The following is a 15257-nucleotide window of genomic DNA, read 5'->3' on the forward strand; positions in this document are numbered from 1 at the left end:
TAAAGGTCTTTCAAAACGTCAATATACGGCATTTTGAAAAAAAAATTGGGAGAACAAAATGGCCGCCAGCAAGTCATATATGAAAACATAAACATTTCTCCATGTCTTGTCTTTGTACAAAATTATTGGACATGGCCAAAAACAATATACTATTAACTAAAATGATGGCAAAAAATTGCATAATTACTGTAAATGTCAGTATTTCTGAAGTTGTTATTGCCTTAGGAACATTACAGAATATGATAGTCATTCACCAGACACTTTGCTATTGTGATATTTCGGGTGACTTTTCTGGTAGCATTATAGATTTTTTCATATAATAAAAAAAAATTCTCTGACCTAGTTACATTAAATAAAATGAGATTTTTATTGACATTATAAACACAGATAGTACTTCACAATAAAGTAAAGTAAATTATACATTTTGTTAAAACTAGAACTTTGGCAGCTAGAATTTGAATGATGGAAATTACAGATTTATATTTCCATGGCAACTAAAGAAAGTATGACACAGTGCAACTACACATATATTTGGTTTAAAAAATTGCAATTTAGGATTGAATAAATGTATGCAACCCAAATTAACGGTACTGGTAGTTACTCTCCAAAACTTGGCTTGCTTTATTATGTTTCTAATCATTATGCATGTCAGCTAAAAATATTGAAATTTAAAAAATATGACGGCAAACTTTTATGAAAAATTTTAATAAAATACCAAATTTGTAAATACCATTTATCGATATGGTAAAATTAATTGACCCAGTTTAAAATTTCTAGCCATGAAAATAAAAAATGATTTCTGTCCTTTCACCAATAATTTACCAGAAGTAGTGATATTAAATAGAAAACATTAGGAATCAAAATGCTTCAACATATCGTAATGTTGGGAAAAAAAGTTGGTACACAAAATTATTTATAGTCAAGCAACAAAATTAAAACATCATGAAATTACTGCTTTGTCCTTGGTTGAAAATGGTGAGGGATCACTGCACTGTGGTTTATTTAAAGTACTGCACTATAACATCTACAAAACTACAAAATATAACTATACATTATATATAAAATATACATATTTATATATCAATATATCATCCAATCATTTTTTCATTAGGTAGCAAATACAGTACAATTGCTTCAAAACAGAAATCAGAAACATTCAAGGCAATATTTGTATCAGCATATCACTTGATCAAAAGTAAGTTGGAATGGACAAAACAGTTGAATAAAAATCATAGGACTTTTCTGATACCTTGCGCAAAAATTTGCTTGTCAACTCAAAAATCAAAGGGTGTACATGGTCACATAATATTTTGATCAATGATAATTACACATTCAGATATCGAACAATATTCACAGTATCACCAATTCATTTCAGTAAGATTGCTCTGATATAACTATATTGTAGGATAGTATTATTTTGGCAGTGCTGTAAATATTAATATATAAATATTACTATGAGGTTATTATGAGGATACCTCAAAGTACTCGAAGACAAGACAGCGGGAGTATCGGCCGATGTGAAGTGGACTGTCTTGAGGTATCCTCGTAATAACCTTATATCTTTTTCTTCCAAGGATACATCATGGGAATGCCGAAATCCAAAGAGTTTAGAACAGAATCAGCGAACTTCTTTGTGTGAAGTCTGACCAAACCCTGGTGGCAGTCATGTTTGTTTTTATTATTAGAGGACGCTTATGTGCGTATCATTCCATATTTGGAGTTCGCATTTCCTTATATGGTAGGATGAAAATACCCGGTAATATACGCCAAAATTATGATACGCTGTAACTTATGGTAACAGATGTATAATAATAATAAATAGGTATACAACATATTGTAACCATAGAAACACCTCTTGTAATTTACATGAGTATATGCGCTACTGATAAAACAAATATACAGTACTGTGAGGATAATGCAAAGAATGTACTCAGGCAGTATGCCATCGCATCAACCTCTGCTGCGCGTTGGTTGATACTCCCATTGTTCTGTCTTCGTGCACTATTTTCGGTAACCTCCTAATAACCTCATATTATACATCTGTCACCGTAATGCTACGGGTTACAGTATGCTGTAATTTTGCGGTATTGCACTGGGTATTTTCTGCACTCAGACAGTACGCGGTCGCATCAACCTCCGCTGTGCATCGGTCGATCGATACTCCCGCTGTACTGTCTTTAAGCACACTTTTCGGTATCCTCATAATAACCTCATAGTATATAACAAATGTAATTTTTATTCTAAATGCGCTTCTAATATATAGAATAAATACGATACTATATAATTAAAAGGTTAAGTTACATATATGTAAATACTGCTTTCAAAGAATAACACAGACTTTGGAATTTTTTTGATTTTTTGACAGATCTATTCGCAGCTGGGCTTCAACCTCTTTCTGTTTTTCAATTTCTGCTTCAAGTAACTTTTCTCGCTTCTTCAATGTGTCCACCTCTTTACTAAATGTCTGGAATTAAAGAACAGTAACAAATCATTAACAAGTTATGTCATGACATAGTCCCTGTTAGTTCAAAGGTTATCCAAACTGAACGAGTCAGATTATAAAACAAATGACATGATGCATAATGTAGTTTGATTGTGATCAGTCAATGTATATCTAAATAATATAAAAGACATAGAACAGCATTTACATTCAGCAATTTTGAAACTGATCTCATCTGTTATAAATATGTTCAATGTACGTACCAAGTTGGACAATAGCTGTCAATGTATAACAAAGATCTGGGTTCGGAATGACAGAAATGCTTGATTTTGATGCATTTTAATGATAAAATGGCCCAGAATTAAGGTGCATATGTGTGACATGATATATGATGTATTTCTAAAATTTTAACATGATTGGTCAAGGATACCAGAGATATGGCGCCGCCATTTTGTTTTAGATGACACGCCAAAGAGGGATTTGTAACACACAAACTGATTGGACAATGATTAGCCGCAACTGACTACTGGGGTGCTGTTAGAATACGCATATTTGATGGTCGTTCTGCCAAGCTCTGTTTAGAGGCTTGGCCGAATATACTTAGACCCTGGCTAGCAAAGATGGATCTTACCATTCTACACCATTCCTTAATTTCATGAGCTTTAAGTGGTCCCTGTATACTGCCATCTCTTCTTATATACACCTCGCCTTTACCGTTCTCATACAATGTGTTGGATATGCCTTCTTTCACTGTTATCTTGACAACCTTTAGAGATCCTGAAACAGACCGCAAAACAGTGTATTATGATTATGTTATTGTCAGTTATAATGCTTTACTGTACTGGACCATTACAGAAAACCACTCCCACTAAAGGAAGCATTGTAAAAACTAAGTTGTACAATCTGTATACGAAGCTGCAGCTCCTATAAAAATGGTACAATGCAACATAGAGAATATGGCTTCTATTAGAGCATCTATACAAAATGTACATGTGAGAAATGATGAATTTTTGTTCTCAATTGTTCAAGAAAGAAAGGGTGCGGCTACTATCAGGGATTCGGCTTCTAATACAGATTTTACGATATTTTGGACTTGCAACTTAAGAGTTGTTGAATACATTATACTGTATGGTCTTGTACAAAGCATTTTGCTAACTTCTATTACTGCTTCTGCATTTTATTCCTACTACTTCCTCTACACAGGGTAGTGAAGTACAATGTGGTTTCAAAACTGTATATGTATGTACCGTGTTTGCTTTATTAGTAGTGCATGTACAGTGCATGTCTAGATCTCTTGTGTAATTTTAGGTGTTTTTTAAAATATCATAGGAGTGTATAAATGTTAACACACAAAATAAACAAGGGACTTGTGTTCCTTGCAAGGATTCCCTTGTTAGTGATATTAATGAGCATTTCAATGATGTCATTAGTCTACTTTTTATTAGTAGTGCATGTGTGTCTATGGTCAATATAAATCATTTAATGGTTCTACATACATTAAATACAGGTTTTAACTTATCACTTTTAGCAGAACAAATATAGTATGTATTTAGTTCTGGTGTGCCTTGTTGGCTGTGCTCGCAATGGAATTGACGATGTTTTACAGAATTAATCATGAATGGATGAATGAGACAATATAACTGCATAATGATGGTTACTGCAAAATAGGGACGGAAGCCTGGCGCTACGGATGTGAAGTCAGAGTTTGACGCTTTAATTTGTGATCTCCAGTTTCTGGCTACTTAAAATTTTTCTGATAGAATTTGACGCATGTCAGGAAATGTCAGATACTGAACATTCCTACATACACACTAGTTAGTCCTACACTTTGAGGTATTATTGGCGATCTTCACGTATTAACTCTTCTGTGATTTTTTTGGCTGGGCCGATTTCATTCAAACTTGGCAGACAGATCACACCTGCACTCTAGTAAGGTGGTAAAATCCTGGCCCACTGTTGCCATGGTAACAGCCCAAAAAATTATACCTTTGCACTAAATGTATCACCTCCTACAAAGTGTAGGCCCAAGTTACTATTTTTTTTTTATATCTTTTTTCATTGTTGAAAAATTTAACCTCAAATTTGGGAATTTTTTTTGCCAGGAATGGCTTTTTAATTTTTCTGTTATTTTTTTTCGGGGGGGGGGGGGGGGCTGGGCTAATATTGGTCAAACTTGACAGGCAGGTCACCTCTGCACTCTAGGAAAGTGAACAAATTAGAAAAAAAATAGTTTTGTCCTACTTTTGCCATGACAACAGCCAAAACCTTTATTTTGATTTACATACGGCTTTGAGCAAAATGTATCCTTGTACAAATGGATCGATAACTAGGTTGTATTATTTTCTGTTCGAAATGGTTAGCATTGTATTCAATCATATCATACATGTATATTCAGATGTTGCTGCAATAGCAGTGTTCAAATGATCACCAACAAGAGACCAATGGCACAGACATTGTTACAATGTATCAATGCATACATTGGAGCAGCTGCAGGTGCAGATCTTGGTGGTAATAGCAAATATTCAAATGCAACATTGAATGGACTGTAAATGCTGCGTACAATTAAAGACTCTAGAAAGCAGTCACACACGCAATATTTGTAATATGTCAAACTAAAACCCAGGGGTGGAATATTTGGTACAATGAACCAGACAAACTAGTTATCATGAGCTGTGTAGTAGAGAATTTACTCAATATGCATGTAGTACTGTAAAATCTGTATTAGAAGCTGCATCCCTAATAGAAGCCGCATCCATTCTTTTTAAACAACCAGACACCATTTCTCATATGTGTAGATGCTTTAATAGAAGCCACATCCCATCTGTTGCATTGTACCATTTTAATAGAAGCTGCGGCTTCTAATACAGATTTTTCAGTAGTTAATAAATGCATTGTATGCCACAAATTACGTCTATGCATTGGATACAAGTCAAGTTGAAAGTTTCAAAAACACTCTAAACATTTCTCACAACAAGCAAATCGCATTTCATTCTATGCACTACGAGATGAGAACAAATTTAGCTGTGTTACATTGGAGCCGATAGTCTGTAGATAAGTATTTGGAACTTGCTAAATTATGACAGCAGCATGAAAATTTCAGAGAAAAATTATGTGGAACGTAATACAACTGTTGACAGAGTGCCAGAGGTAGGTTGATCAATGTAATATAATAGACGTGGCCTGTGGATAATTATTATAGAAAACCAAACACAACATACCAGGGATGGACATCACTGTAACTAAAATTTAGTAACCATGTCATGGTAGGAAAAAAGAATGAAAATATATTCAATGCAAACAGAATATTGTGGAAAAAAATGTTAGTTATCTTATCAAGATCTAGGTCAAAGGGTCAACTTATGTGAATATAATATAACAGAAAAATTTGTGCTAGTAATAAAGTCAAGTGACTTCTGAAGACTAAATGTTCTTTCCGAACTGCATATATGGGGCGCCAGTTTTAGTTATAAACCAACTTTAGCTTCCTGTTCATGTCCTACCAGAGGAACATCCGAAAAAATATTGTTTTTTTTTAGTGTGGCCAGTAGCAGTGTGATAGTTGAATCAGCTTTATTTTTAGAACTTTTAGCTCCTGATGATATAATAACACATGTTTGTGAGGGCAATATCATGATTTGTTGCCTGGCCAAGGGATGGTGATCATGACCATAACATTGATGATGCCAGAGCTAAAGGCAGGGGTATTTGGTATACTACTAGCAACAACAACTTCTCTATTAATAATTATGGGTTTCAAACTTACCCAATCGTTGATTTCTAACAGGAATAAAATTAATAGAGTACAATTCAGGGAAAATATGGGGTTTGAACATCTTGATAACAAAATCCACATCTCGTCTGACTCGGTCTTCTTTCATCTGATCACAATGCACCCCATGTACAGTACCTGTTGAAATTATTTATGTGACATTTTGTAAACAGTTGATGATTGCCCCAAACTCTCTCAACCAGAAATAAGAAGGGTCCAATCTCGAATATAAATGTCCAGTTCAAGAAATTTACAATTTCTTCCTTGAAATTAGACTTGGTAATGTAAATGTATTTATTATTTCTTGGTTTCACTTGTTGATTGACATTCAGACATTGTAGCACCATGGGGTGAGTTATCAGCAAAACCAAAGGTAAAAGTAGATGATGATGTAAGTGATATTGGGAAATAATCTTACACTATCATTTATAAAGACTGTGAGGTTATTAAGAGTTATGCACATAAAGTATGCACAAAACAGTGATCGACTGACACATAGTGGAAAACGATATGTTCCCAAATGTGGTATTCTAGTAAATTGTTTCATACTTGCATACATGTAGTCACAGTTCAGTGAAAGACACCAGCTTGAAATAAGATAGATGTTTATAACACATCTGTAAAACATTCATACAGATTTTTACGAACAGCTTAATTCGATTGTTTTGGTGTATAATGTATTATATTGAGAATTATTGAAATCTTAACATAAACTCACCATCATCTCCAACTCCAATTAGCAAGGAACCACCTTCACTATTAAGAAACCCACACACGTATTTACTGATATGTTCTTTTAAAATTTTTCGCAAGTACTCGCCACCGCCAGTTTTAAACTCTAAATGTCTATTTTCATTTCCTAATTTCTGGCCCAATGAGTATGATAGACCCTCAGTGGTTTTTGATTTGGATGTTAGCTGTTTTGGTGGTGACTGAGATCGTTTCTGTGGTGACTGTGACCGTTTCTGTGGTAACTGTGCCTGTTTTGGAGGTGACTGCGATGGCTTTGGTGGTGACTGCGATGGCTTTGGTGGTGACTGTATTGGCTTCGAAAGAATATGTGGAGCGGTCTTCGGGATTATGCCCACACTTTGATGTGGCTTTGCACTTGCTTCTGTAGTGGGTCCCAGTTTCTTCAGCCTTCCAAGCTGTTCAGTAGTTTTAAGAGGTCGGTTTTTCAATTGTGGGAGTCGACTAGGTGGTCTTGAGTTGTTTCTTCTATCTGCACTGGTTGTAGCTAACACTGCCTCGTTGTCGTCCAGTGTATATGTATTGTTGAGAGATATTTGTTGATCCTCAACCGTAAAAGTTCCTGTACTAACACGATCATCGTCTGTGTCAGAATCCGATGTCGGTAATTGCCTATTTCTACTTCTGTTTCTTCGTTTTCGTCTCCTCTTTTTAAATGTTCGTGCAGACACGCATGGTTCAACAATACTTGAGTCTGGAGGTGGGGCATTCCTAAAACCGTTTGCACCAGTCCTGTCAGAATTCTCTGAAGTAGCAATATCTCTTGAGACTATTGCTTCAGCTTGCTCTTGATTACCATTTTGACTTTCAGGATGAGGACGAGGGCCATAATCATCTCTGAGTGGTATTGGTGTCACTCTAATCTGGTCATGCTGCATGCTATAATTACCAAGTTCATCATTTCTGACCGACTCTGCGACCAATGAGTGTCTGGTAACAGACCTTCTTTCTTGAAACTGGTAACTATGGCCGTGCACTTCAAGTTGATCTTCCTCTTGAGCAAAAAGCTGGCCTTGACCCTGACTAAGGGTAGTTGCTGTAGAAGATGAGGGAGCGGTGCTGGGACGAACGATACTTACATGTTCCTCTATAACAGCACTGGAGGGCAATGTCTCATTAAGCTTTCTATAGTAATCAACTTTGAGATTACGCCCATCTTGCACCAAAGTATCGACAACAAGTCTCCCCGAATCTTTTGATAGATTCTCATAAACGTATTTCTGCTCATCACTGCTGCTAAGGTTTACAAATGCAATGTAAGCTGCACTGTTCTTTGAATACTTAACTTGAAGACTATCATTGCTAAGACTAACACCAAAGAACAGCAGTAGCTGAAGAACTTGGTCTTGCACATCAAGGGGTTCCAACTCTCTATTGATGTTTCCAAGAAAAATAGCATTGTCCCAGTCAGGGGCGGGAGTTACCGCCGCCATGTTGGAACCTCACCTACATACATCCATATGTGAAGCTACATCTGCAACACAAATGAAGAAATTTTACTAGATATGTCTATTGTATTTACTCCATTAGAAGCATACATGCATCTCAAATAAATGTGCAAGGTATTAAATTTTGTTTGAAGCGAGAGGGTTGCCACCTGCGTCTGCGCGGGAATTTAATCCCAATCGACGATAACAACACACGCTAAAAATGCAAAGGCTCATGAGTGGACGCTAGTTTGTAAACAATGCAACGCTATGGCCATCTGACACATGTGCAGGTGACGACTCCCCACTTTAAGTACATTTGTAGAGCACAGAACTTTCTACTTATGCAACTGTTCTAATTCTTTGAATGTCATGATTTTTCTGTCAAAATGTTTTGCATCTTTTTATGAATTAATCTATAATTTGTTTGTCAATTTTGGACCAAACAAACATAGTTTTTCTTTGCCGACAGGTTAAGATTTTAAATGTAAACAACAAATGTTGTGTGTATGTGACTCTGAGAACTTAATGAAAACTAATGTAGGCAATATTGATGACACATACTTAAAGCAAGGGAGTCGTCATCTGCATATGTGTCAGATGGCCATTTACGTTTTTAGCATGTATTGTTATTGCCGCACATGCGCAGGTGACGACCCTCCTGCTTTAAAATTCAGAGATATAATGTTTCTTTTTAAAAATATAATAAGAAATATTTCTTTTATGTCGTTTTTAGCAAAGTGTTGATTGTACAGTGAACCGAGACCTACATTATCGAAATAAATTTATTTACTAATACTATACTGACATTGATATCGCGAGCCTGTAATGCACACTGGGTAAATGCATGACAAGGGTTGCCTACTTATTCATTCACCACTACAATCACACACAAACTGTGACATACAGACATGGTTAGGATAACGAGACAATTGCTTCTAGGCGACATCAAGAAAACATAGATTCTGCAATTGAACAAAATACGTACAGTTGCCTTGGACACGTGAAATCCACAATACAAATTTCAATGAGACGGTGATGAAAATCTGATTCTACACCGGGATTCTACTACTGCCCATATTTCATAAATCAAATAATATCATACCTTCTTGAGCTACTGTCACAGAAAATGGCAATGTCCTTCAGAAGTTCATTATCGTGACAGAAATATCCAAATATTACAATAACAAAAAATGACTCTCTCGTCTTGATCAAATGTTACTCGACAAAACAGCAACCAAATGTTTACGACGGCGCCACCAGCCGTCGCCAATTGATTCGAGAATTTGCGAGTCTCGCTAGCCACGTGATTTGATGTGATCTTCGAGATATCCAACATGGCGGATCTCCGAAGTTAGTATCTATTGGGAAGGCTTTTCATCTTGTTTTTCAGCGAAAATGGGAGTAAATACGCTGATTCAACGTCAGGTAATATACTTAACATTGCCCTAAACCAATATATTGTAAAATTCCTACTTACGTTGAAATAGTGTACATTTTAGAAAAATAAAACGAAGCGTTACTTTGAAAAAAACGTCGCAGTGGCTTGTACGCTATACGTGTACCTTTGCAGTTGCTATTTGCCGTGATACCGATGCAGTTGCTATTTGCCGTGATACCGATGCAGTTGCTATTTGCCGTGATACCGATGCAACCATTTCGTAGTTTAATAGGAAGCTCGAACAAAAAAACCACGCCGTTAGTAAAGCAGAGCAAAGTGGTCGACAAGTTCACAATAATTTAATAGTGCGTTGCGTTGTTACTCAGTTTCCGCGGAGTGGCTACACTTCAGTTCTACAAATATGACTGCCACTAAAATTTAAATAATTACCTGATATTTATTTCTTCACTCATGTTTTTCCAATTAAAATATTGATTCCATACTCCTATGACGTACATAAACTGTTAAGGAGTGTCAGTGATATGTCACGTAAGGCAGGGACATCGCTATACAGTCATAATAACCATACTTGGTATATACGACTATTAATCACTGGCATGAGTATTATGACATACATAATGCATTTAATGTAAATAAACATTGCTGGTGGTGGTGGTGGATCCTATTAGATCTGTCCCCTTACTTGATCTATTGGGGTTCCAACTTATAGTTTTGTGAAATATAATATTTTGTGATGAGTTTTCATTTTACTTCTGTCTGTCCATGAATGCACTTAAGGAAGTTAACCCAATCAGGGATTGAAATAGAATTTTTTCCCTGCACTAACTTATTGTTTTAAAGTTTTAATAAAATTTACGGGTTCTCGATTGATGTGATCACGCAAGAATTTGCTTTTTTTTAGTTGTCTTACAATATTGGTTGAATTAATTTAGGCTGAGTGAATATAATGAGAAAATGTGTTAATTTCTACATGCACAGTGTGCATGATCACAATATGGAAAATCGGAATCAAATACTAAAAAAAGTAAAACTCAGACTATCTGAGATTTATATTCAAAGATGGAGAGAAGAACTAAATTTCAGTGAAACCAATGAAAATAGGGGAACAAAACTGAGAACATACAAACTATTCAAAGTAAGCTATAATATGGAAAATTATTTGCAAAACATTTCAAATTTCAGCCTCAGGAAAATGCTTTCAAAATTCCGTCTGAGTGACCACAACTTAAAAATAGAATTAGGTAGAAGAACAAAGCCCAAAATAGAATTAGAAAATAGACACTGTAATAAATGTAACACTAAAGCATTAGGAGATGAAAAACATTTCCTGATATTTTGTACTGGCTCTATAGAACAAAGAAAAAAACTGTTTGATGAGTGTGCAATAAATATTTACACAATGGATGTGAATTCCATATTTAAAAAGATTATGGAGAATAACATAGCTTTAGCAAAATACTTAAAGAGCACAATTTTTAAAACCACAGAAAGTAATTAATTTATTTTTTTCTTTTATTTTACTAACATTTTATTTTTATCTCTTATGTATTGTATGTATTTATGTTCCTTACCATACAAAAACCCTCTGAAGGTTTTTAGTAGTGTAATAAAGTTATTATTATTATTATTATTATATTTTGAGTTTACTTGCACTAGGTAATAATCTATGTGCCTAGTGCAGTATGCACAAGGGTATTTCGACCCCTGCCAATGCAACTTTCACAAAATATTGTTCTCATGAACAACATTAATTTCAGAAAAAGAGAAAATTTCTGTCAGTTAAAACTCAAACTTTTGTGCTTGATCAATTATAAACTAAATAGCATTAGGTCATCACCTCTTAGATGATGAAATCATTGATGTGAACAAACTAATAAGTAAACAAATCACATTTCTATAAATTTCTGCATTTTTTACAAATATTTGATTTTTCATTTCGATTAATATTGTTTTAACAAAGACACAACAAATAATAAAGTCATACTCTTTTGAATACAATACAATACAATTGCATGGCCATCTGAATAAATTCTTATGAATAACATTCTATGAATGGGATTTATGTTATTTTTGAGTAGATATAATAGGGATAATGACAATGCCTTAATTAAAATTAGGAGTTATCGCTTGTATTACTTTTTTTTGGCACTCTACACTTGATAACCAAAAGATACAGATGTTTCAACAATTTTGAATGAAGTAAAAATAATAAAGTTTACTGCATAATGGAGAATAGAAAAATTATATTTATTGTTCTATTAAAGCGCTACTGTTGTCTCACAGGTCATGTTTGAATTACGGGTAAACAAAAAATGTATCTGACATACCGGTACATTGTATACATTGCTACATGTATGAGTCCCATATCAAACACAACGTGGGGTAATGACTTTAGAACTTTAATTAAGTGCTAAAGAGATATGGTTTTAATCCTTAGAGCTTGCGTAATTACATTGGAACAGCAATGGTCGCCTGGCCTGACAGACTTTTGAATTTTCATTGCACAGTGTACGCCCCAGGGCATTTCTAGTATAGTGGCACTTTTCTTGGATATTTTGGAAACTGGAGAATATATTAATAAGTTGTATGAATAACTTAACATCTCTTTCATATGGGAATTGGCCACAAAATTTAAGGTTTATACTGGGGAGCACGATGTTTATATATTTTGTAGTGTGTTTTAATTGTTCGTAATGTCATCAAAAATGACCTTGTCGTCTGTCAGCTCTGTGTCAACTTTTTACTTTTTCAACTTCTTCTTGAAAACTACAAATTCACTACGTTCAATTACCCACCATAGACTCCGGTCAGTCAAAATGACTATTTTGAACTGTAGGCATTAATCAGCGATTCTGCCGGTGACGGAGAGATAGAATCCAGGTCAGGGGAAGCCCCATGACCTCAAGATTCTTTTACCCCTTACGTCACGAACCCACGTGACCGAGGCCACCTGGCAGCGCCACAGGTAGCCGTCCTTCACTCTTAATTTCTCTCCGCCTCGAGTGGAGATGAAATCTAGCAAGCTCTGCTGGATCGCCTGCTTTTTTTCCTGTCCGGATTTATAGCTTGGGTTGTTGCCGCTGCTCGGCATCCGACATGGTAGCTGGTAGGATAAGTTTTCCTTGTCTTTTTTTACCCTCGTGTCGTTTTCCCCTTTGTGTGTAGTATTTTTCACAGCAAAGAAATCAAAATCCGGCGCCACTACGTAGTCGCATGTTGATTTCATGGCGGCACCTTTTACAACTGTAATTCGTCTCCCTCATGCATGTCGTCTTTTATTTTTAATGTATTTAGCAATATATCGATGTAATGACAGATCCAAGGCTCGCTGCCTTTTTCTTCCGGTCTCCTCGTCTTTCGAGCCGACCGTACAGTGGTTTATTCAGAATCTACCAGCATAGAACCCGCATCTGAGATGCTTTGTCGTGGCTACGTGTGGGTTTCGTGGTTTTTTGCGTGAAAGCGTGTTTTTTTCACTGGAGTTCTGAGGCCTGAGATTTTCTTTCAGAGCCATCAAAATCGCTGACACTGACCGCGTCACAGCAAGGTCGCGCGTCCAGTAAACAAATCGGTTAAAGTGAGTTGCGTGTTTTGCATGAGTGGAAAGTCCTCACGCTCGGCTACCGGTACTTCATGTACCGGGACGTCGAGTAAGAGGCCCGACGGCGGAGGTACCGATATTTTCTCGGTCTCCCCCGCTGATCGGAGGGCATCCTCACAGTCTGTTTTTTCAGGCGGTGTTTTTTACCCGATTTTACCGGCTGCAGCGAGGCTGTGCCCCTGGAGGCTTTCCTCCTATGGGGCCCGTTGCGGGTCTCTTCGTGGACCCTTCCTCGCACGGCGCCGAGTTTGCCTCCGAGTTGAGGGCTTTGGTCGAAGGACTGTCGGGGCAATTGCGTCCCTGGCAGGCCGGGTAGATCAGACGCAGTCGGAGCGAGCTGTCTCCACTGTGTCCCCTCGGTGGGCAAGCAGGAAAAGACACGAAAGCATGTTTGCATTCAAACACGTCTCTTCCGGGGAACCTCCGTTCCCAGTCACGGCTCTCCCACTATTTTGGGGGATGGCCGAGGCTCAGGCTAATTGCACCGGTCCTTCTCTGGATCCGCGGGCACTGAATGCCAACGGGGTGCTGGCAGCCAAGTCTCCGATCTCGGGGCAGGGCTTTCAGGGCAGGGCACGCGTTGAACCCCCCCCCCCACTTTCAGTCAGCTAGGGTTCGTCACGCGGTAACTGTACAACGGTAACGAATTTATCCTTGTGTCCGGTCCCCGCTGTGGGTTTTGACTCCTTTCTTACCGTCCCACGGGCGTCCCCAGAGGGAACCGACCCTGTCATGAGACGCACAGTCGAACACGCTCCCTCTCACATATTTTAAGTTAAAGGAGACGCGTTCGCTCGCGTTGGATACAGCCGGTACTCCGGGCAGTCCCTCAGAGTCTTCCATCTGTATGACTCGGTGAGCCACGCTTTTGGGGTGAGGCGGAGTATCATCGATCCCAGTGATACGATGTATATACCCCCACCCTTGATCCTAAAGCGACCACCTAAGGTTGCTTCAACGCTTATGGGATCACGGGCATCGGGATCCAAAGCAACCCCGTCGGCACATCTCTCCCCTGTCCGTCTGAGTGCGGAGTGGGGCGCAGAGCACGCAAACTGTGTTGATGGGCGGCGTTGGTCAGCCGCGGAGGATGTAATGCTTAAGGCCCCCGGGTGGGGATAATGTTAGGCAACACTTCCCACTGGACCAAATGCTACCCGGTTGGTGTGTTTCGGGATCAGACCCCATAGCATGGGATGAGACCAAAACGCCCCCAACCGGATTCCAAGGCTCCTTCCCCAGACCCCGGTACCACGAATTTGGCAAACCGGGCAAAGGGGGATAGCCGCGTTCCATGGGTGTCTTTGCCAATTGAGGACGACCCATCTAGCCCTGAGGGCAGAGTTGCTTGAGCGCATTATTATGCGTGCCCAGCACTCTGGTGACCTTGGAGGCAGAACGCACCAGCCTCCTCGACCAGGCGACATTTTTACTGGTGGGCCACCGCACATCTACGTGCGACACCCCCTAGTGTTGCCTGGCTCGCTTGGCCAGGGCCACTACTGTGCTACGAGACGCGGCCTTAGACACAGTGTTCTCCCCAGGCCTTTCAAGCACTGCGGGCCCGCGTCGCTTAGACAAACAGCCGCGTCGCTTTTGTTTCGCCCGCGATCCTTGAAATCCTGCCCGCGATGCTTATTCACGTTGTATTGTTTACAAGTGTCAGCCTCGTCTAGCACATCTTTAAAACAATAACATGTATTGATCGAAAGGTAATCTCGCCTTTGTACATAGTTAGCCTTACAAAAACAGTGATTAATTAAAGCTGCAAGCAGCGTCACAGGGGCCCAAGTATACATGCCATAAATAATGAGGTCAAATGATACACAATTAGTTTGAATGATTAGTACCATGAGGTCGAAATGCAG

General features: G+C 38.1%; 2 protein-coding genes across 2 annotated transcripts in view; one reads left to right on the plus strand and one right to left on the minus strand.

Annotated features, from left to right (window-relative positions):
- Nucleotides 1-343: 343 nt before the first annotated feature.
- LOC102804229 (uncharacterized) lies at nt 344-9615 on the minus strand. The gene is made up of 5 exons (XM_006812750.2): nt 9492-9615; nt 6928-8433; nt 6204-6347; nt 3072-3217; nt 344-2464 (listed from the first exon to the last, which is right to left on the minus strand). Exons 2-5 carry the CDS (start codon nt 8390-8392, stop codon nt 2321-2323), a joined length of 1899 nt encoding a protein of 632 aa, XP_006812813.1. The 5' UTR covers nt 8393-8433; nt 9492-9615; the 3' UTR covers nt 344-2320.
- A 77-nt stretch (nt 9616-9692) lies between these two features.
- Nucleotides 9693-15257, plus strand: part of LOC100367502 (phosphatidylinositol 4-kinase beta-like) — a 52445-nt gene continuing 46880 nt past the window's right edge. The window contains exon 1 of the mRNA XM_085507777.1: nt 9693-9814. The gene's annotated coding sequence lies outside the window, so the exon portion shown is untranslated. The remainder of the gene's footprint in view (nt 9815-15257) is intronic.

This window comes from Saccoglossus kowalevskii, chromosome 14, assembly GCF_978046115.1.
Source record: "Saccoglossus kowalevskii chromosome 14, keSacKowa6.1, whole genome shotgun sequence".
Lineage (NCBI taxonomy): Eukaryota > Metazoa > Hemichordata > Enteropneusta > Harrimaniidae > Saccoglossus > Saccoglossus kowalevskii.

Coding starts and splice junctions, on each gene's coding strand:
- LOC102804229 (XM_006812750.2), bottom strand. CDS start 8,392: ATGGCGGCGGTAACTCCCGCCCCTGACTGGGACAATGCTATTTTTCTT. Junction 6,348..6,927: donor AATTGGAGTTGGAGATGATG/GTGAGTTTATGT, acceptor TAATTTCAACAG/GTACTGTACATGGGGTGCAT. Junction 3,218..6,203: donor TGTTAGAAATCAACGATTGG/GTAAGTTTGAAA, acceptor GGTCTGTTTCAG/GATCTCTAAAGGTTGTCAAG.